The 21,932-nt window shown below is 38.7% G+C and overlaps 1 protein-coding gene across 1 annotated transcript; it reads right to left on the minus strand.

Moving 5' to 3' along the window:
* Positions 1-116: 116 nt before the first annotated feature.
* Positions 117-17,007, minus strand: rnf11b (ring finger protein 11b). The gene is made up of 3 exons (XM_061738234.1): positions 16,450-17,007; positions 3,647-3,816; positions 117-2,792 (listed from the first exon to the last, which is right to left on the minus strand). Exons 1-3 carry the CDS (start codon positions 16,570-16,572, stop codon positions 2,621-2,623), a joined length of 465 nt encoding a protein of 154 aa, XP_061594218.1. The 5' UTR covers positions 16,573-17,007; the 3' UTR covers positions 117-2,620.
* Positions 17,008-21,932: the final 4,925 nt, after the last annotated feature.

Consider the following 21,932-nt stretch of genomic DNA (forward strand, 5'->3'; position numbering starts at 1 on the left):
ATAAATTGTGAGTCTGAAATAACAAAAAAAATAAGTGACCTTTTTTTAAAGGATTATTTAACCCACAGTCATGCACAGAAAACAAATTACACATCCTAGACCTTTTGTTATGCTGCAATGTCCATTTATTATTTACCTTTAGTACAGAGCATAGGCATATTTATGCTTACAAACAAGAAACAGATATACAAGCATCCATTAATAATCACACATCATACATCCCCCATTCAATTATCAGAAAAGGAAAAAACAAAAAGCCACTCCAGAGGAGATCTCACTTACCATCCCTGTCTCTCTTGACATCAAGTCAAAGCCCAACAACTACTCTGTCCTGTGATAATGCAACATATGGTGCAGTTATATCAATGTTAAAAGTAAAATATACACAGGGAAGCATTTTGTCAACGTGCATGTTCAGAATGGTCCAGGATATGTTTGAGGAACAGACGATGAGTGTTGAGCAAGCCTGACCCAACCATGACAGTTTCTCTTCTGCAAAAAGTAGGTGTGGATCAAATTCCTATTTTCCTCAATTGCTAAACCACGTCTGGGTTAGGCCTTGCAGAACAGGGCGTAAATGGGATTTAACAGCAGAAGAGAGGTGGAAGCTAATGACACAGAGGCACCCCAATCACAATGATACACTTACAATTCAGTTATTAGTTTTGTGACAATGCAGTAGAAGAGTTTGGCGTGAACAATACCTGAAAGCTGAGCAAAAGCATTTGTCATCTCAACACTTTGTGCATAATCACCATCACTTCATATTTTCCTAATGTTGACTAGAGTTTGCTCATATTTTAGCAGCTCACACCACCATCTCTCTCATGTATAACCTATTAAGGCCATGAAGCTCCATCTTGATCATGGAGGACAATGTACAACATAAAGACAAAAATATATTAAAGTAATGTGCGAGAACTAAGGTGCTGAGTCCAGACGGCCGCAGAACCTTTGAAAATGTGCATGCAGGAATGCGAGCATACACAGATCAATAAAGGCATGTTTTTAGACTGTGTTTGATCTGTATGATGCCCACAACAAAAAGCTTAAATCTCTTCTTGGAGGATTTTTAATTACCTGCTCGGTCCTATGTTGGCAAGGGACATAAAACATAATTGAGCAATGGAATCTTTGTGCTTTCACAATGAACTGGGTGACTTGGGTAATATCGAATTTATACATAAAAATACATGTTAAATTAAAAGAACTACTAATACCGACTGTTCAGGTCTTCAGTCATGTGCACTCATGCGTTACCCATAGCCAGGTTTTTTTCTGTCACATACCGACACCATCATGTTAAATATGCTAAAATTTCTGTAGAAAATGATTTACCAAAAGAAAATAAGTGGGATACCCTTGAAATTAGTAGTTTGGTTAATGCACCTTAAATTAGGGAACAGACTCCTGCTTCAGTCATTGCAACACTAATGATGTCTACAAAGCACATGAGATGATTTACATTGACATATAGGTTAAATGCATATGACCTCTTGTCACAAGTGTGATTGGGAAGTGCAAATATCTAACATCACTGGTTTGTTCAACTGTTTGACTTGTGCTACAGCCCATAATCTGAGCTCTCACTGAGTGAGAAAGCCATGAAGCAGAAACCCAACAGCAACAGGCCATCAGCTCTCCATCACATTAATAACATGCACGCACACTGAATTTCCTCAGGTCACGTCTGTGTTGTTAGTTAACACTGGTTCAAGCCCTTGTGTTGAGTGACAAAATAAGGAACAGATTTTACAAAGCCACAGGCCAATCAATCAATCAGTCAGTCTATCGACAAATCTTATTTTCATTTATTTATTTGTTTGACAGGTAAGATCTGTACAGAGATACAACTCAAGGCTTGTGTGCTGAAGCCAAGAGGAGTCCTGTTGTATGTTGGTGGCAAAATCTCTAGTCTCCAGTTTTATGTCCATTTCCAACAGTCTTGTCTGCATTTGTGGTAGTTTTTGCAACAGGCATATCTTCTGAAAGAGATTTCTTCGCACTTTTCTTGGGTTATGAGAGTCGCTGGGTATCAGAAGTCCAGGAAACACAATTTGCAGCCTAACAGTAGAGATTAGATGTCCCTCCTGTTGTCTTAGACTCTTTTTTATGATACTGTGTGTATGACATATTTAAAAGAAGGTTTCATAAAATCATCCACCCCTCTTGATTTGCTGTCACGCTTTCTGACTTTCAACTTCCATTTTGGACTCCTGCTCATCCTTACCACCATAAATCTTCATCATAAATCCTCCAGTCCTTTCTCAGATACAGTCCTGTCCAGCAGGCCAACTGAAGAAATTATGTGCACGCAGACACACACACACACACACACACACACACACACGCACGCACACACACGCACACACACGCACACACACAACATACAGCACGTTCGCTCACACAAAGGACTCATCCTGTGATTTTTTTTTTTTAATGATCACTGCTTTGTTATCTCCATCTTACTAATCCAGGATATAAGTTATTAAGGTGGAAGCTTTTATCTATAGTGTCTGTGTGTGTGTGTGTGTGTGTGTGTGTGTGTGTGTGTGTGTGTGTGTGTGTGTGTGTGTGTGTGTGTGTGTGTGTGTGTGTGTGTGTGTGGTCAGTGTCTGTGTCAGTTGGTCTCGTAAGAGGAAAGTAGTGCAGCGTCCACTGGCTCCATGCAGGAGGGACAGGTGAAGGATCTCATCAGCCAGTCGTCTATACAGTCCATGTGGTAGATGTGCATGCAGGGCAGGAACCGAATGGGGTCTCCATAGACAAAGTCCATCATACAGATGACACACCTGCAGAAAGAAACACAGACAATCAACAGGTCACACCAAAGAAAAAAAAAACAACCTTTTTTGAGTTTAAACTCGTTTAATAAGAAGTGTTTTCACTTTCCCTCTCTTTCTCCTTTCCTTTTTTTGTTAACCAAGCTTTGAGGATATTTATATACATGTTCCTCAATCCTCATTGCATTGTTTGCACAATCCTCATAAAACAAGTATACATAAGATAAGATAAGATATCCTTTATTTTCTCCCTCAGTGGGGAAACTTATTTTTGTTGTCAGCAGTACACTTAGCACACACATGCAGGGGAGGGGTAAAAAAGACTGAAAAGTCAGAAATAAAAAATATAAAATGGTAAATGTATTCACAGCAAGCCTGTAACAACCTGTAACAATACTTGTCCCCTTCATATAACATATGAGAGAAGACAAATTATGGAACTACAATTTAGTAAATAAAATAGGTTTTACTGAAGCATGAATATAATCAGGAGGTAGTTATGAATCTAAACCTGATCTAACATCGTACTGGAAACTCAATGAAATGTATTGGTCATAGTTAACTTTGCAAGATGAATCTGAACTGAGAAAACAAGTGGTGCCAGTCCTTTGTGAAAACGGAGCCACCAGTGCCGTTCCCCCCGACCGGCTCATCCCTGCTCTCTGCATTTTGTGGAATGGGCTAATCAGAGCAAACAGGGCATTTCTGGAGAGAAGTTACTTCCCTAACTTCTGCTTCCCCAGAAATGCAGACATACTAAACACAGCTGTGGCGTTTTATAGGGACTTTAAATACACATCACATCAGTGAGGTGGTGCTCAGTGTTACCCAGCCAGATGTGACCACCAGCTGTTCCTACTCACTCTCTGATCTTCTTCTCAGAGCCATCCCGCCCCGGGTCGTACACGCCTTTGGGAAGGTGCTGGATGAGTCCGATGCGTTGGGCGATGCGGACCTGCTCCTCTTCTGTCAGCTGTGTGGCCAGTCGGGCCTGGCTGGGCGTCGGGTGGTAGACAGGCACATGGATCTGTTCCTGCAAACACAGAGGAAGCTAAATCAAGAGCCAGTCTAAAAAAAAACTGTCACATGAGAGTTTATCCAACTATTACAGAGCATGGAAATAGCAGATAAATTGGCATGTGGAGAGAACCATTTATGGACTAATATGAGTAATACTGTGGTTTACAAATATCTCACCTAATTTCCTTCAAACACGCCATATTTCTGCTCGATCAAATTCAATCCAAGCAAAAGTTTTTATGTAAATTCTCAGCATGAAGGAATTCCCTTTAAACTAGTTCAAGATGAAACTACTCAGTTGACTGTTAAGTTTCACAAGATATTCATTGTACATTTAAAGCACATATTACTATACCTGTTAAAATCTCTGCCTGTGAGACTGAAACGCTTACAATAACTACTATGAGTGAGTGATCCAGTTAAACACTCAAGATTTCTAGCAATATTGTAGGGGCATGTTATTCTCAGACAGTAGGTGGAGGTGTTTCCCCACAGCTTCTTCAGCAGCTGGACCGCCACATATTGCAACAACATGGCCACTTTTACCAGACTTGGCCACAGAAATGTATCCAAACTGGTGGAAAGAAAATACAGTTTATACACGTTATTCTTAGATAGACAGACAGACACCTTTATTTGTCACTGTATCAGGACACAATGAAATTACAATTGCCCAGTTCTGTAGTATAAAAAAATGTGTGTATATATATATATATATATATATATATATTTAATATATATATTTACATGGCATCACTGAATGACCACAGCACATACTGCAAGTCAATATTTTAAGTGTAATGAAACTTAAAAGGTAAGACAAACTCATTCTGGTTATTTCTCCTATAAGTCAGTATGAGACAAAGAAAATGACTGCGGAATCAAAAACTAAAAACAAAATGTAAGATTAATTTTCCTGGGAAAGGTTTAACTATTTAAAACAATTGTGTTTTTTTATTTTTTTTCCCAGAGCTTAAAATAGGACTCTTTTAAAAGTGACTTCAATCAGACTTCAAAGTAACCGAAGCTCCTTTCTCTCTAAACATCGGTTAACAACTAAAACTGAGTTAGCGACGTCTGTCATTACGCCTGTGTATGTATAATGAAAGTGGCTTTGATGATATTGGACTGAAATGAGTCTAACTCATTAGTACATCTACTAATCTCTACATTTCACTGTACTGCATCAATGTAATGTCTTAATAACTGCGACATTTTCTGAAAAATTATTCATGACGACTTATCTTGAAGAACAAGAAGGAAAGACTTGTGGTTTCAGCTTGGAGAAGAAAGAGGGAAAGAAGTGAGGAGGCATAAAAAAAACAAGACGACTAGCATTGTGTATTTGTAAACAAAAATGCAGTTTTTAAAACTTCTACTCCTCACATTCCCAAACATTTCTGTTTGCACTGCAGCAGCGAACAAATCCCAACGGGGCCAGTCCCATGGTGACTCATTCAGGAGCTTTCAAGAGAGTGGCCGTTTCTCAATAGGTGTGCTTGTTTTTTACCTGTGTGCTTGTCAAATACCATCAGTCGCAGCTGAAACACTGTCCCAATTTAAAGTCTGCATATACACGATGACGGTCTTAACTTCACCACTCCATAACAGAATGTTCTTTTTATAGTTCTTCTACCTTCATATTTATTGTTCAGTTATTGAGAAAGACCCATTTTTAAATTACCTTGGACTCTCTCTGAGCCGCCCCCCCCCTTCTTTTCATTCCAAACTTTTTTTTTATAAAATGGCTGAAATACAAAAGTGTATAAAAGATAAAAAACACATCATATAACAAAATGGTTACGTTCACACTTGCCAAAGGAGTGCTTGCTCCATTCTGAGTGGTATTCATTTGTTTATTTTATGCTCAAATTGTATATGTTTCTGAATGTGTGTTAGCCTGCTAGCAGAGCTGTGATGCTCTGGCACAGACAACAACACAACGATTCAAGTTGCAGAAATACTAAAATGCCACTGAAGTATGTAACACTCACTTGGATTGGCCAAGTAGGAACACAAGTCCAAATATACTCACAATTGAGAAACGGACACTTAGTCAAGATGTCATTTGACATTCTGCCGTCAAGTTCTATCCCCACAGCATGAGTCTGTATGGTGGTGGAAGTGTCGTGCTGTGGGGATGTAATTTATGGATCTGGAACAGTGGCTAGAAATGATGGATGGTTCTGAAAAAAGGCAAGTTCTTGAGAAAAACCTGGTTCGTGTGGAGTTTCTTTTTTTTTTTTTTTAGAAAATTCAAACTGGAATGGAGGATCAAGATTAAGCGAGAGAGTGAGGTAAGCTACTGAAGGAAGGCTTTGAGTGATACATGAAGAAGAATTCAAATCATTTAGAAAAGCAACACCAAGGTCAAGACCAAAAATAAAAGGAACTCCACGTGAGAATCTGTGGTATGTGGAGCAACGCAGCTTGATGGAACTGCAGCTTTTATACCTTGTTCAACTCATGTTTTTGGATTGTGTAAGGAACTCAGAGTACTCGTCTGTTCAAGCTGGGAGGCAACACTGCTAATTATTCAACACGGCATCACTCTTAAGCCCCTTCCGTTTCCCCAGTTATTACCATTAAAGACAAATACTAACTCTTGCTTTACTATTTGCAGCATGCAGTGTTTTTTTTTTCTTTTTAGCCACAGCCATCTTCTATTTTCTAGCCCACACTTTTTGGAAATTAACCACTAACAAAGGCAGGCTTGCTGTTATCTATTTGTGTGCAAGTATGCATGACAGCAGAACAAAAAAAAAAAACAACCAACATTTTTGATCAATAAAATGAAAAAACCCTGTTGGAATGGTCATCTACATAAAGGACATACTAAACTCAATCCACGGGTAACCTTTTGACATAACGCTCCACATATCTAAAAAAGCTTTGTCAAAGAAAAACACCTCTTCAACTGCGAAATGCATTTAACAATCAATATTTTAAGAGCCATCTAATTTATTAGCTATTGCTTCAAATATTGGTGGAGTTATACACACAGGCGTTTCCTGAAAACCAAGGCAAGGTATGTCAGTAAAAAAAAAATTGTCAAATGTAAATGTGCCTTCATGCACAATCAATGTGGTGTTAGATGTTTTAATGTAATACTGGGTTTGCTTAAGTAAGTGTAATGGGCAGAGGAACCATTTTGAAAATATTGTCCAACTTCAGTTCGAGTGGGCAGCTGGACTCTTACCACAGCATTTAAAGCCGTGAGTCAGCATATTTTGAATAGCTGAGGCTGTTTGCTGTCTTCCCTAACAGCAATTTTGCGATGGAAAAAAGAGGGAAAAAAAGAAAAGGGAGAGGTGGGGTGGGGTGGGATGCAGGGTGGGGTGAGCAGCCAGACAACAGGGGTAGAAGCTACAGACAGGGCCTCAGAGGGGTCAGCAGCTGTACTCTCTGTGTTACTGTTAAACCAGTTCATTGGTCAGCACTTTAATTGTTCTCACGGGCCTCTCCCATTAAATACATGATGTGCTAACTTGGCCGTGACAACTGTTAACTGCCCACAGGCTGACCACAATGACAAATGTCAAAAGATTGAGACTGAGGGAGGAGGCGAGGAGGAAAGTCAGACGAGTGTGGGAACGAAGAAGGGCGGTGACTGCCGAAGAGCAGAGCTTGGTTTCTCTCTGCCAAGTATGCTGTAAGCTGCTGAGCCAAGCACATACCAGCAAACTGTCCGCCTGCCAGGACCAGGCGAGGGGAGGAATATTCATACTTCCTGCTCTGCCACCACAGCTCAAACAAAAATTCAGAGGTGAGGAACTGGTGAAAACTAGCGGCATCATCTACCCACAAGTTCAATAACAAGAAACAGATTTAGCTCCAGGTGCTCACACGCGAGACACAAATAAAAACACCCAGCGGCTTAGATTCTTGAAAGAACTGTGTATGAGTGAATAACCAAAAGGAAAAAAAAGTTATGATAAAAATAAGGGTGATACAAATGCATGTGAAGTGAATAATTTTTTTTATTTATTTATCCTTTATTTATCCAGGAAAGTCCCATTCAGATACAATATCTCTTCTGCCAGGGAGATAATGGATCAGTCCAAATGGGGTTGAAGTGAAAAATGGACTGATTTCATAAAAAACACCGTCAGACTGAAAGTAAGAAAAACATAATTAAATGGTGATGAAAATGCTTAGAAAGATATAATAATTTAGTGAAATGAATACTGGAGTGATAAGATTTCAGTAGTTTTGATACTTTTGATTACATTTCATGCATGCATGCAAAGTCACTTGTAATTATAATTTTCCCTCTCCGTAAAGAAGTTAAAATGTAAAAATACAAAAAAAAATGAACATGCATGTTAAATTGTTGCTGTTCCTCTTTGGAATTGATAAACCAGGGGAACACATGAAACACAAACTGTTTGCAGGCTCTGACATCTATGCTTTTTTATGTAGGCACTGCACAATGACAAGGTCAGAGCTAGGCCTGTGGACACCTGCAAACAATACAAGCAACAAGGCCAACAATAGAAGGAAGAAAATTAGCATCACAGGATGTGTTTGTTGATGTGATAACAGGATAGGCTGATGGCGTGATAGTGAGTAACAAAACTGTCTATCTCTTTACTTCATCAAATTAAAACGTTGGACCATTGAAGCAGCTTAATCCTTATCCTATGTGACACAAAATGTTTTCACTTTTGAAAACACAGATATTTAAAAAAAAAATTGATGGAAAAATGACATGAGCAAATGTAAAAGATTAGGTGAATAACAACCTTTTCTGTTCATTATTGCTTAAAGGAGCTATAAACTACCAGTAATAACTCCTGAGTAACATTAGCCGGTAAAGTTACAGTTAGTTTTTGACTGTCTCTACCACATTATACAGAACCATGACAGTTGTGTCAGTGTAATTTAATAGCCACCTTCAACACTATGACCCCAAGCCTGGACCATAAGCTGTTCGTTGAAACAAGATGAAAATTCAATTGGGGGTAGACAAAATACACAACTAGTGATTATTTTAGTCCAGGCCTCTATGGTAAGCAGTCAGGAACAGCAATCTCTCTGTGTGCCAGACGCCCACAGACTATGTCACTGACCTGTAGCACAATGACTTGCTTTTTAGCTTTGCCCGTCTCAACCACCAAGTGCGTTTGATACCATATTTGGATAAGTAATGTGTCGCAGGGGTCTTAAAAGGGGTGGATCATCACCAAAAAAGGCTAAAGACCAACAAGGCAATTGTTTGATGTATGTTAGGATTAGCCACTCAAAATATTAGTTATCTTAACACAACAAGGAAGATGCACTGTTTTTACCTGCCTCCCCTGATTACAGCACCTGAAATGTGTTTGTATTTCCACAGTAAAAACAACCCTAGGTCTTTCCAGAACCTCTATCATCTCCACAGTTAATTAGACACCAACTACATACCAAACATTTTCCTTCTTTTTTGAGGTAGACTACATTGAGCTTAGAATAAATTACTGACTGCAAACTCTAATTTTCACAGAAATACAGTAGGCTAACAGGGGCAGGAGTCGTTATTTCTCAGACTAGTCCCACAGCAATGACTCAGCACATCTGCTAGTGTCCAAATCACAAAACACAAGATGTGTCTGCACACAAAAACATATACATTAATGAAATGTCATAAGAACATGTTAAATCCAAGGTTTGGGATACTTAAATATGATTCAGGGGAATTTTTACAAATTGTCACCCAAAAAAAGTACATTGGTCAAACAATTGATCAAAGCTTTATCAAAAATGATCAAGAAGGGGGGAAAAATGAAGTATTAATCACTGCAAAAACGTTTTGCCGAGGAAGTAAAAACACTTTTTTGACGGTTTTAAAAATTAGTAGCTGGTAAGAAAAAAAACTATTTCAATTAGATTTAGGTATATTAGGCTTATTTCTAAAGGGGCTGTTTTTGCAGTGATCATGGTAAGGTCAACAACACTGTTTTTATATATACAAAAATTTTGCCACAGTTTGTGAATATGGATCTGTCTTTGTTGACTTAAGGCTGCATTGAACCTTAAGTGCAGATTTACACACAGTCTCATCACAGCCCTTTATTTTCACAGCACTAAATGAAGGCTGTGGACAGGCAGACAACAGCCCAGTAGATACATTCAATTTCCTATAATTGACTACCAACTGTCGACTCCCAGGAAGCATCTCAACGTAAAAAGACATTATTAAAAAAAAAAAACATTTCTAAGCTCTACGCTGTTCCAAATAACTGACTACACACTGCATGCTCCTTTGATTTAAGTGGGGTATGTGATGCACATGCGGCATGAAAATGAATCAATAGCTGTCAAACTATAACCGGTTTTCATCTCTGAAATTATTGCTCATCACACTGGGGGTGAAAACATAAATTAGAAAAAAAACCTGCTACATGATATATCTAAGACTTCAAATACACTACATGATCACCATCAGTATTTGCAGACCATACTTCAAAAATGGTGATTAGCCCCCAAAAACCTTGATCAGAGAATCCTTAAAAAGGGTATCGTATCCAGCCATTAGTTGGGCCAAAATGATGAGGGGTCCATAAAAAAGCTATGAGGCTAAATAATGATCAGTGTTCTTCAATCCAGATCACCGGGACCCACTGCCCTGCATGTCTTAGATGTTTTCCTGCTCTAACACACGTCGGTCAAATAAGTCATTAATGTATAATAATGGGTAATGGTGATCATATAATTCAGGTGTCCCGATTACCTTGATTGAAGAGGATTGAAATAACAAATTACTTTACTGTATTTCTATTGTGATGATTTGCTATTCAAACATAGCAAATGGCCAAAAAGGAAGAAAAAAATCTCTCATTTTTCATGAAACAGAATGTATTCAGAGAATGCTGTCAGCATGCATTCTTTGGTGCTTGGAGCACAACAATCCAAATGTTACTGAATTCCATCCAAAACTCTAAGCTAACACAAAAACAATATGAAAGACTAAAAAGCAGTACAGGTCTGAAGGTTATTTCAGTGTATGACTTCATTATTGATAACGCCAACATCAAGTTGCACCATGACTGTTAAATCTCTCACTCTACTTGAAGGAGACCTTGATCGAGTATCCAGCGTTTACTGGCACCCAGCAAATAATAACTTTTAGAAAAATAGATACACAATTTTATAATTTTGCTAACTCAAACACACACAAAACTGAAGTGTGTTAAGCTGAGTACACAAATCTGTGCTTTGTTCTCAGGCAGGATTGAGACTGTGAAAGTGCTGATTAGTGCTTACCAAAAGCTGGCAAATTTGAAAGAGTTCTTTATAAGTAAGTTTTAACAAGTAAGTTAACCCTCTTATGAAACTCTGACACAGTATACACACAGCACAGTGTACACAGGCTTTCTAAACACAATAGATAGCCTTGTCAGAGCTGTTACATACAAACTGCACAATTATTGTGTTGTTTATTACACTATGGCCTTTTTTGATACAACTGAGGAAAAAGAAAACATACATTAAAATAGTTATGGAAATAACCTTGCCTCTAATTTTCCCACATCATGTCTGTTATTTCAGATGAAAAAAAACAACACATTCAGCTTCTGAGCATCTGTAAGGATTACTCATTGTAAAAACAACCGCAATTTCCAAAGGTTCAAAATGCTTTAATGGTATTACTGTAGTTAGTGGTGTCCAGGTCCAATCATGTGATCTGAAATCAGGGCAGATCACTTGATTACAAATGATCGCAATCCGATGGAAATGATCAGACCTTATTGATTTTCATTTCACTAAATTATCATATAATATTAATTTATCTACTGTCATCCTTAAAGTCCACCGTTAACAATTACAGTTTATGTCAGTCGGTGAGTAGGCGTAACCTTCAGTCTAGAGCAGCAGTTGTAGCTAGTGAGTTGATGTCGGTGTTGCTAACTTAGCAGCTTTGTTGCTATACTTGGTGAGTTTTCAGACCCAATATTTTAAAAAGGCAACCAGCGACTAATCTAGTAACCTTTTTTGTCTGAAGTCTTTTTAGAGACTCTAACGTCGAGGCTTGTATTGTTCTCACTCTTCTGAGTGAGCAGCCGGTGCTGCTGGGAGCCCCTCCCTCACACCACAGCCCTCTCAGGCAGCTCAGCTGGAGACATTCACCCCTCCGCATCCACACTGCTAATGAACCGCACATCCGCCAATTCACCACCGGCTGATCTTGGACCAGCCCAGTGTCATTGAATAATAACTAATAATGATTATTTAAATCAAATTCAATTAAAAATTATCCCATATCCCTGAGGGAACAATATTTAATTCATAATTTCATATAATTCTAATCAATGTAATGATTATTCTAATGATTCAATGGCGCTGCACTGGCATATAGTCAGGAGGACAAAGGAAGAGGGTTGGAATTGCAACATTAAAAAAATAAAAACAAGACAGAATAGACAAAAGAAAGTTTATTTGTAGTTCTAAACATATTTAGGGTTCTTTTACTCCCTTTTGATCTCTCCCACAACTTCATTCCTCTGTCCTACAGCAACCATTACAATTATATACACACAAGTTGTAAATCCAATTGCTACAGTACATTCTTTTCTGAGGACTTGGTGTCACTGGCTCTTCATTTCAGAAAAGTCTGCATTTTGGAAATACTTCAAATTGGACAGCGAATACAGTGTTGTAGTGGTTGTATGGGAAGGACAGAGCTGCTCCTTTTTTTCCTCCTCCTTTTTCTTTTTTGTCCATTGCCAAAGTAAGTGTTGGATCGGGACATGGTATCAAAATCAAGTTACTCAGAAGCAAAAAAATTGTGTTTGAGGCATCCCCATTATAAGTATCTATGTTAGGACAAGTCACAGAAAATCACATTTCTCATTTTCTAAGACTCAACATGCGACTTCTTTTTGGCAAAGTTGCCTTGCTATGCATCCCCTTTGGCATGTGTACTGCTGCTACAATTAGCTTTAATTTCCAAAGTCAGTACAGTACAAAGACAGTACATAATTAAGGAATTCAACAGGAAATTCAGTCAGAGTGATGACAAGCCTTTGGGCATACTTTTGTTTCTACAGTGTTCTGAGGTAGAAGGACCAGACCTGTTGCAACTTGACAGAAGAAGTGAATGAGTGTCTGTCTGTCTGAGGCTAGAACATATCCCAGCTGTAATCTGTTGATATGAACTTAAAGTTAAAACCATTATCTCCATATACTTAAATACATTTTAATGTCTCTACTTTGCCTTCAAGCCTTCTGCTCTTTTCACAACAAAGACACTTAAATAGAAATTAGTCCTTTTCTTAAAACTGTATTACATTGCTTTTACTCAAAAATCTAAGAATGGGAATGGCACTGAGTTATGCGATACTGGATTTACAGCCCTGGTGTGCACGCAGTTGCAGAGTGAGGCTGGCAGAATCATCTCTGAAATAGTGTGATGAAACCAATAGGAAAAGTGGAAGTGGTTCTAAAAATATTTGCTATGTGACTGGATGAATCACTAATCAACTGTAAACATACTTCAATCAACAGGATAAATAGGCCACTGCAAAAAGAACTAGGGATTTGATGAAACTCTTACCAATTGGGAAAAAAATTATACCAATTTACACAGCCAGCAAACCAAAAAAAAAGTCCCATCAGACAAACAACCAACAAAACATGAAGGACTACAAGAACGTCTCTCCACTGAGCATCTCCAGTGCTAAGTTATTTCATGGATCTGTAATCTGATATATAAAAGAGAGGTATCCTGGAATTCCATTGCTGTTGGAAGTTGAAATAAATGCCTCAGTGCTGTGACCAGCTTCTGCTGTAGAGAAGCATTGGACAAGTATGCAAGGTAGACTAGTCAGTTGAACACTGGAATATAACCTTGGAGTGGTACGCACTTGGGTATTTCTAACAGAATGCACACTGCGCAATTGCTTTCATACTGCGTACCACATTTGATTAAAATGTGATTTTACAAACAGCTTTCAAAAGTGACCTTCAAAAAACAAAAACTTGAATGGCAAAAAAAAAAATAGGGTTTCTAGTTTCAGTTCGAACAGGGAGTGGTTTGGAGTTTGCATGTTTTCTCCACGTACTCTAGCTTCCTTCAACTGTCCAAAAAACATGTACGCCAGGTTAATTGCTGGTACTAAATTGATCATGGGGCTCAGCGTGTGGTTATTGCTCTATGTGTTGGATCTATGTACCCCTGTCTTTCACCTGCAGAAAGCTGAGATAAGCTCCAGCAGATTCAAATTACACCAAGTAGGAATAAATGGCTATAGGTAATAGATCAGAGGTGTCGGACTCCAGTCCTCGAGGGCCGCAATCCTGCATGTTTTAGATGTCTCCTTGCATCAACACACCTGATTCAAATTAATGGTCGTCACCAGCTTGTCATCAAGGTCTGGACAGCTCTGTTGGTGTCACAGCTACTTTTATCACGGTGTGCTAGATAGATAGATGGAAGGACAGGCGGATGGCTGGCCAAAATAAAATGTAAATAACTAACAGCATTTTGTGTGTGGTTGATTGTAGTTCATATCTGATACATATATATTTTTTAAATTGAAATAATCATTAGCAAAGACAATTTATGTCCGTGCATGTCCATAAATGTGTTGATAGTGGGTTTGGTAAACTCTTTCTGCTTTCATAAGGACAGACAACATGCACCTTTTTTAACTTTGTTTACATCTCTGTAGGAAATACTTTCCATGAAAGCTCTGCACTACTTACATCATCTTTAATGTGAATAACAAAGTGATGAAGCTTTCTGAAATTTGTACAAGCTATCAGTCTAGGCTGCGGTTGAACTGACTCGACATTGTGCTCAGTCTCCCATACTTTTAAAATACGCATCTTACACTAATAAATAAGGCTTGGGTTGAGCTAGTAACAGACAAACTCTTCTCTAATGCCTTAAATAACACACACTCTTCTTAACACAGTAAATCAAGCATAGTATGGTTATCAAGTCTTACATTTACAGTTACAACATGACCTGATCTGCCTGTAGGTGATGTAATAGGGACAGCAGACAAAGTGTCTGAAGGTGATTAAAGGATAAGTTAGAAAAGTTACGAAAGCTTCACTTTCCCAAAAGAATATCTTGCAAAGTGATCTTTTAGGACTGTTTACTAGTTCATTTCAGTCAAATGTCCAACCACGAGCAACAGTTCCCGACGGACGTTTGCGTTTATTCATTCATCTCGACTACATATCAGTTAAAACTGGGGTTAATCTGTGAAATGTTTTGGAAATTAAAGAGTCCAGTACATACCAAATATTTAAAGAAATATTGAAGAACAAGATGCTCATTAAGTATGATCATATTGTATGAGTGTTTATGCAAGTGTCATATAGATAATAGGTCTATGCAGTATATTGAATGTTTTCAATATATAAAAAGTATATGAAAGGTTTTTAATTGATTTACTGCTCTGCATCGGTATATGTAGGAGCTGACAGAAATTGATTATAAATGGGTAGGCGTAATAAGCTAAGCTTCAGCCTACACCTTTTCAGTCTTGTTTTGTTTATATATTTTGGTCTAATGCAATATTAGCATTATTATTATTTGTCGTTTTCTTTTCTTTCATTTCTTTTGTATTTGAATTCTTAATTTGCAAATGACCGAAATAAACAAACAAAACATCAGTTTGAATGAAGTCTGTTGGAAGTCGTGCTCCTTTCATATCTATGAGGAATGAATTATGATATGACTTCAGGGAAACTGCAACGACTGGGCCTTGGGATAAAACAAAGCGGATTAGTTTCTCTGCGTGGAGGGACAGGGTCAGTAGGTTGGGCTGGATTGCTGCGCAAGGGTAATGTTGGATCTGTAAACAGCTGATCTAAGTTCAAACCCTGTTTGTCTAACAACAGTTTCTTGTCGCCCTATGCTTTGCCATTAGCTGCTTAAAGTCAGGAATTACCAAAAACAGATGGTTTAAAGGGACCAGACCTGCCACGCATCTCCCGTTTATCACATTATAACTTAACATATTTAATTAACCCTAATCAAACCAGTGACAGAAAAAGGTGTCACACTAACACTTAAGTGAAATTACATTTACTTAAAAGAGCAGCTTATTCTGATGTTGGTCAGTTGCTCAAGTGCAAACTACAATTGCCATTTTCCTGCAAAGACTCTTGTTTCAATTCTCTCTTAAAACGACTTAATTAACATAATTGTGTTCCCTGATATAAAGTTGACTTAGGGTTGTTCTAACTCCAGAGCTGTCGTCTAAGAATTGAAACATAGTTGTTATTTAGGTGAAGATCAGATGCCATTTTATAGTGAGTTTTTGGCATGTAAAAAAATCATTAAAAAAACACCACACTGCAAAAACTCAAAATCTTAACAAGAATATTTGTCTTATTTCTAGTCAAAATGTCTCATTTTTAGTAAAGAAAAATCTCATTACACTTAAACAAGACTCATCATCACTGGAAAAAACAACAATTTTCTCCTGTTTCAAGTAGATTTTCACTTAAAATTAACCTTAATCAAACCAGTGACAGAAAAAGGTGTCTGGTTACGACTAGGACTAAAAGGCTGATTTATAGTTCTGCGTTACACCGACGCAGTGCATACGCCGTAGGGGAGCGCGTCCCCGCGTACCCTACGGCGTATGCTCTGCGTCGATGTAACGCAGAACCTTAAACCATCCTTAAAACAGTTGGTCAAAGTTACCCGATAAGGGGGCGGTGGCTCCTGATCATGGTCAGCACCGTCTCCGTAGCTGGCCCGGTCCGACTGAGACTCGTGTAGCAGAGAAATATCATCCGAGGTGGGAGATTTCAGACAGTTTCCCATCTCCTTCCTCTTCAGTGAAACTAATCCCTGCAGCTTGTGTCGCCTCGCTAGGGCTGGGCTTCACTGAGACTGCCAGGAGCACACGGAGCTGTCGAGAGGGCGTACTTCCATCCACAGCTGAGGGCTGTGCTCCCCCAGTCGTCGGGAGGGCTGTCCTGTCCTGTCTCTCAGCAGCAGCAACAACACATCGCTCAGCTCGAGCTGGCCGCACAAAGAGCTAGCCCGCTAACAGCCGCTAGCCCGGACTGGGAGCATCTACTCACTCAAGCAGCAAAACAGCGGCTCGGACAGTACACCCAAATGGTATATCTGTATAAAGGAAACGAGGCGAAGGATGCAGCATAGGCCGTCATTTAAAAGGGCAGCGCTGGCCGCAGTTTTCCCTCCCTGAAATGCACCTTGACAGGGACTTTCCAGTCTGAAGCAGCTGCTGAGCGACGACAAAGGGCGGTGACGTAGCCGCTCTAAGCCCCGCCCCCCGCGGGGCGAGGACCAATGGGCTTCCGCTGACGTCAGCCCTGAGCTAAAAACATAAACAAGAGCTGAAACCCCCAAAAAGGAGTGCTTTTAATTGAAATGTCTGGACTTTCTAGCAGTTCCTAAAAATTATATTTTTATTTTTTATTTAACCTTTGTTTAACCAGGAAGTCCCATTGAGATACAAGATATCTTTTGCAAGGGAGACCTGGCCAAGACAACAGCAGCAATAAAATACACAATACAACATACATCACTCAAAAACCACATCAAACAGTATATCCATTCTACAGACACTTACTTAGACTTAGTACTTAGATTTAGACTGACAAGTGTCAGTTTATTTTGTATGTTGTATTGTATGTTTATGTGATGTTTTATGTGGACCCCAGGAAGATTAGCAACCACGACAGTGGAAGCTAATGGGGATCCGAATAAAGAATAAAGAATAAAGAATAAAGACAACAACTACATTCTTCAAGTAAATTGTTTCGTAAAAAAGATTTAAATTCGCCAAGCGAAACCAGGGTGCTTAAGTGGGTGAGGTCTTGCAAACCATTCGATGCCAATGGAGCAAAGTGAGAAAATGCAGTCTTACCTAGTTCAGTGAGTGCTCTGGGAGTTTTTAAAAGTAGCAATCTAGTGGATCTGGTATTATAGCTGCTAGAGGCTAGACAAATGAGACTACAAAGGTAAGGAGGAAGCTTACCCAAGATGGTCTTATATGAAGATGTACATGTGTGTTTTCCTCCGTATATAAAGGGAGGTCCATCCTACCATTTGGTAAAGTACACAATAGTGAGTAAGCCATTTGGCATTGGTAATGAAGCGCAGGGAAGCATGGTAAACACTGTCTATCTTCTTTAGCAAGGAGGAGGCAGCATGCATATATATTATGTCACCATATCAATAATGCTTAAAAATGTAGCTTGAATAAGTTTAGCCTCAGTAGTAAAGCATTGTTTGTTGCGAAATAAAAAACCCAACTTTAATTTAAGTTTCCTTGTGAGGTTTTCAATGTGTACTCTAAATGACAGCTTTTCATCCAACCATAGCCCAAGATAATTGTTTGATGAAACCTTTTCTATGACTGCTCCCTTTAAGGTAATACTATGCATATAGTCCATTGGTGTTGATATATTAGTTGTAAACGATAGTCGAGTTTTAAAATGTTTTATTAGTGACATTATTGGCTCCATGTCATTGACAGCTACAAATAGGGTTGCCAACTCCTTGAAAAATAAATAAGGGACACCTCATTGGCAGGGCCAGGGTGTTCTGCCAATCTTTGCTACCTGCCGAGAAATGCTACTTTGTGGTTCTGCGCATGCGCACAGTCGATTTTCAAAGTTTGATTGCCACGTCAATCATTTCTTGCACCATGTAAAATTGATAATATTATAGGATGTTGAGTATATTTGATCCTTCAAAATACACGACTCATGACATGTATTGCATTACACTTTGTGAACATTAAACGATAAAGAGGGGAAAAAAGCAACAATTCTATCGCTTTATTTAATATTCATTCAGTCATTGGCCTTTATTTAGCCAGGCAGGACATTAAGAACAAAGTCTTATTTACAATGACGGCCTGGCAAGAGACAAGCACCACTTGGGGGAAAGGCAAGTGGTTTAGGGAGTAAAACACAGTAAAATTGTAGCTCTGCAAAGGTAGAAAACCATTAGGTAGCATTTTTTGGCAAAGCAGCAGAAATTGGCAGAACACCGGCCAACCGGATGGCCTTCACCTTTCCTGGGAAAAAAAAAACAAACTAAAATACTTTTCCTGGCGTGGTGATTTTTTTGTGAGTGAAACGATTTGACTCAAACCTGAATTGAATTATATGCATATTTTTGAATGCCATGAACACATTATTATCCAGCAATTCACTTTAATAAAAAATAACAAAATGAACTGAATAAAATAAGTATCTTTCTTAAACCTGTCCTGCTTAACTTAAAATTGTATAAATTAATATAAAACAATAGAAAGAAAGCAGAACATCCATTCTGTAATAGTGCACATTTTTTGTGCAATAACAACAGTGCAAACAGAAAGTAACTTATGACTGAGAGACACATGGAGCAATTAGGGTTAAGGCTTTGCTCAGGGTGGTTCATCTTGGTTGTCATTCTGGGGCTTGAACCTGGGACCTTCAGACCCAAGGCCACTAGACTACCACCATTCTCATAAACATATTTGTGCCTAAAGGCCTTGACTGTAGGCCACAGTTGTAGTAAAAGAAAAAAATAACAGCTTAATGCCATTTTCCATTGGCATTTTATGACTATTTTTTGACTCTCACAGTAATACGGGACAAAGTGCGTCCCTTTTCAGCTCAATACGGGACGCATACTTTAGTTTATAAATACGGGACGATTCTGTCTTTCAAGGGACAGTTGGCAACCCTAGCTACAAATCAAGCCAGAAATCTTGGTGTAATTATTGACTCAGACCTGAACTTCAACAGCCATCTAAAGTTTATCACTAAATCTGCCTATTACCTTACCGATTATCTTATCTTATCACCTGAAAAACATTGCTAGAATTAAGGGGTTTCTGTTTAAACAAGACATGGAAAAACGTATGCATGCATTCCTTTTCAGTAGGTTGGATTGGCATCTTTACAGGCCTTAACAAGAAATCAATCAGGCAGCTGCAGCTGATCCAGAACGCTGCCGCCAGAATCCTTACAAACACCAGGAAACTGGACCACATTACACCGGTCATGAAATCCCTACACTGGCTTCCAGTGAGTCAAAGGATAGAGTTTAAAATCTTACTGCTGGCCTACAAAGCACTGAATGGTCTTCGACCAAAATACATGCTTGATCTGTTAGTTCCCTATGAAGCTCCCAGACCCCTGAAGTTCATCTGGATCTGGTTTGTTGTGGTTCCCAAGAACCAGAACCAAGCAAGGTGAGGCAGCGTTCAGTTATTCTGCTCCTCACCGGTGGAACAAACTTCCTGTAGACCTGAGGTCTGCTCCAACTGTCAGCTCCTTTAAAGGAGCTTGAGGCAGGATTGAGGCAGGATTGAGGCAGGATTTATGAAAAAAATTCATAAACGTTTTAAGTTTTCTAGTAATAACGTCAGATGAAGCGTTCCAAACCAAAAAGAATGAGCCCTCTAGTGCAGTGGTCCTCAACCTTTTTTCAGTGATGTACCCTCTGTGAAATATTTTTTTCAGCCAAGTACCCCCTAACCAGCGCAAAGCACTTTTGGTTGTAAAAAAAGACCTAAAACAGAGCACTGTGCCATCAGTAACTGATTTATTAAACATAAAAATATTGCTCACGTACCCCCATTTGAGAACCACTGCTCTAGTGTATCTCTCCGTTGCCTTGAACAGGCTGTGTGCTGCAAAATGTGCTCCAATTTCGGGCCCAAATTTCCCGCGCTGGGCTGCGGATGTGACGTCACATGACGCTGCATGCGCGTTCTCCCGTGCCGGCTTCGCTGTTGGCTGCAGTACCCCCGACGGCCGTCATGGTGAAGGGTGGCGCTAGAGAGTCTCATTTCTTAAAAGGAGCCTCATGCTCCTTTAAATCAGGCCTAAAAACATTACTGTTTACTGAAGCATACTCTTAAATTAAATACTTACCTGCTGTACTCTACTGCCCTTACTTTTTAACAACTTGTGCTTTTTATTATTTTACCTCTTTTCTTATCATTTTATTTTTTATTAAGTGTTTAATTGTGTCTTGCTGCTTTTAATGTTGATGTAAAGCACTTTGAATTACCTTGTTTTGAATTGTGCAATACCAGGGGTCGGCAACCCAAAATGTTGAAAGAGCCATATTGGACCAAAAACACAAAAAACAAATATGTCTGGAGCCGCAAAAAATGAAAAGTCTTGTATAAGCCTTAGAATGAAGGCAAATGGTGAAAGGCGAAATGTCGAGAAAAAAGTCTAAATGTTGAGAAAAAAGTTGAAATGTCGAGAAAAAAGTCGAAATGTCGAGATTAAAAAGGAAAGGAAATAGCAAGAAAAAGAGAAAAAAAGGAAAAAAGAAGAAAAAAGCAAAAAAAGAAGAAAAAAAAGGAAAAAAACAGAAAAAAAAGAAGAAAAAAAGGAAAAAAAAGGTCAAACATTTTTGAAAAAGCTCCAGGAAGCCACTAGGACGGCTCTAGAGCCGCGGGTTACCGACCCCTGTGCTATACAAATAAACTTGACTTGCCTTGCAAATTGAACCCCTCTTCATATTTTAATGTGTATGACATGTTCTTATCCCTGTCTGCCACTGTCTGGCATATTAACAAAATGATGACATTTTACTTTGTGTAACAGACTAAAGCAAACGCATGAAATCATGAGGGCCTGTTTGTTCCAAAAATAAAACTATTTTATACCATACATATTATAAGTTAAGTAAATGTTTGCTTAAATGATTAAGACGAACACATTGCAAAATAGGTTGTTTAGTTGCTCATAACTTCACCATAAATTATCAGAGAAACATGTACAGGAATGTCTTTCTGTGTTTGATAGATATGTCATTTACATACACATTCTGTAAACACCTCCATAGCTTGGTTAACATTTCTTCAGACTCTGTGTACAACCTTAGGCCAAAAAGGAAAAAAATATATATCATTAATTATTAGATGTTTGACATTTCATTGGAATAATCTGGATATTGACTGCAGTCAAAATAATAATTAGAATACATTTCCTTCACCATTAAAGAACATTTGAAACTGACTCTAAGTGATCAAACTGAATGCCAAACCTCACTCAATTATAAATAAATCACATGTGCTCCAATTCCAACACTTGAGACACCACCTGAGTTCATTTTTCTTTTGAACACTCTGCTGCAGATGCACAGCTTTTACAGTTACCCCTGCTAAACATTAAAATGGTAAGCCCAATTTG

Source organism: Cololabis saira, chromosome 13, assembly GCF_033807715.1.
Source record: "Cololabis saira isolate AMF1-May2022 chromosome 13, fColSai1.1, whole genome shotgun sequence".
NCBI classification, from domain to species: domain Eukaryota; kingdom Metazoa; phylum Chordata; class Actinopteri; order Beloniformes; family Belonidae; genus Cololabis; species Cololabis saira.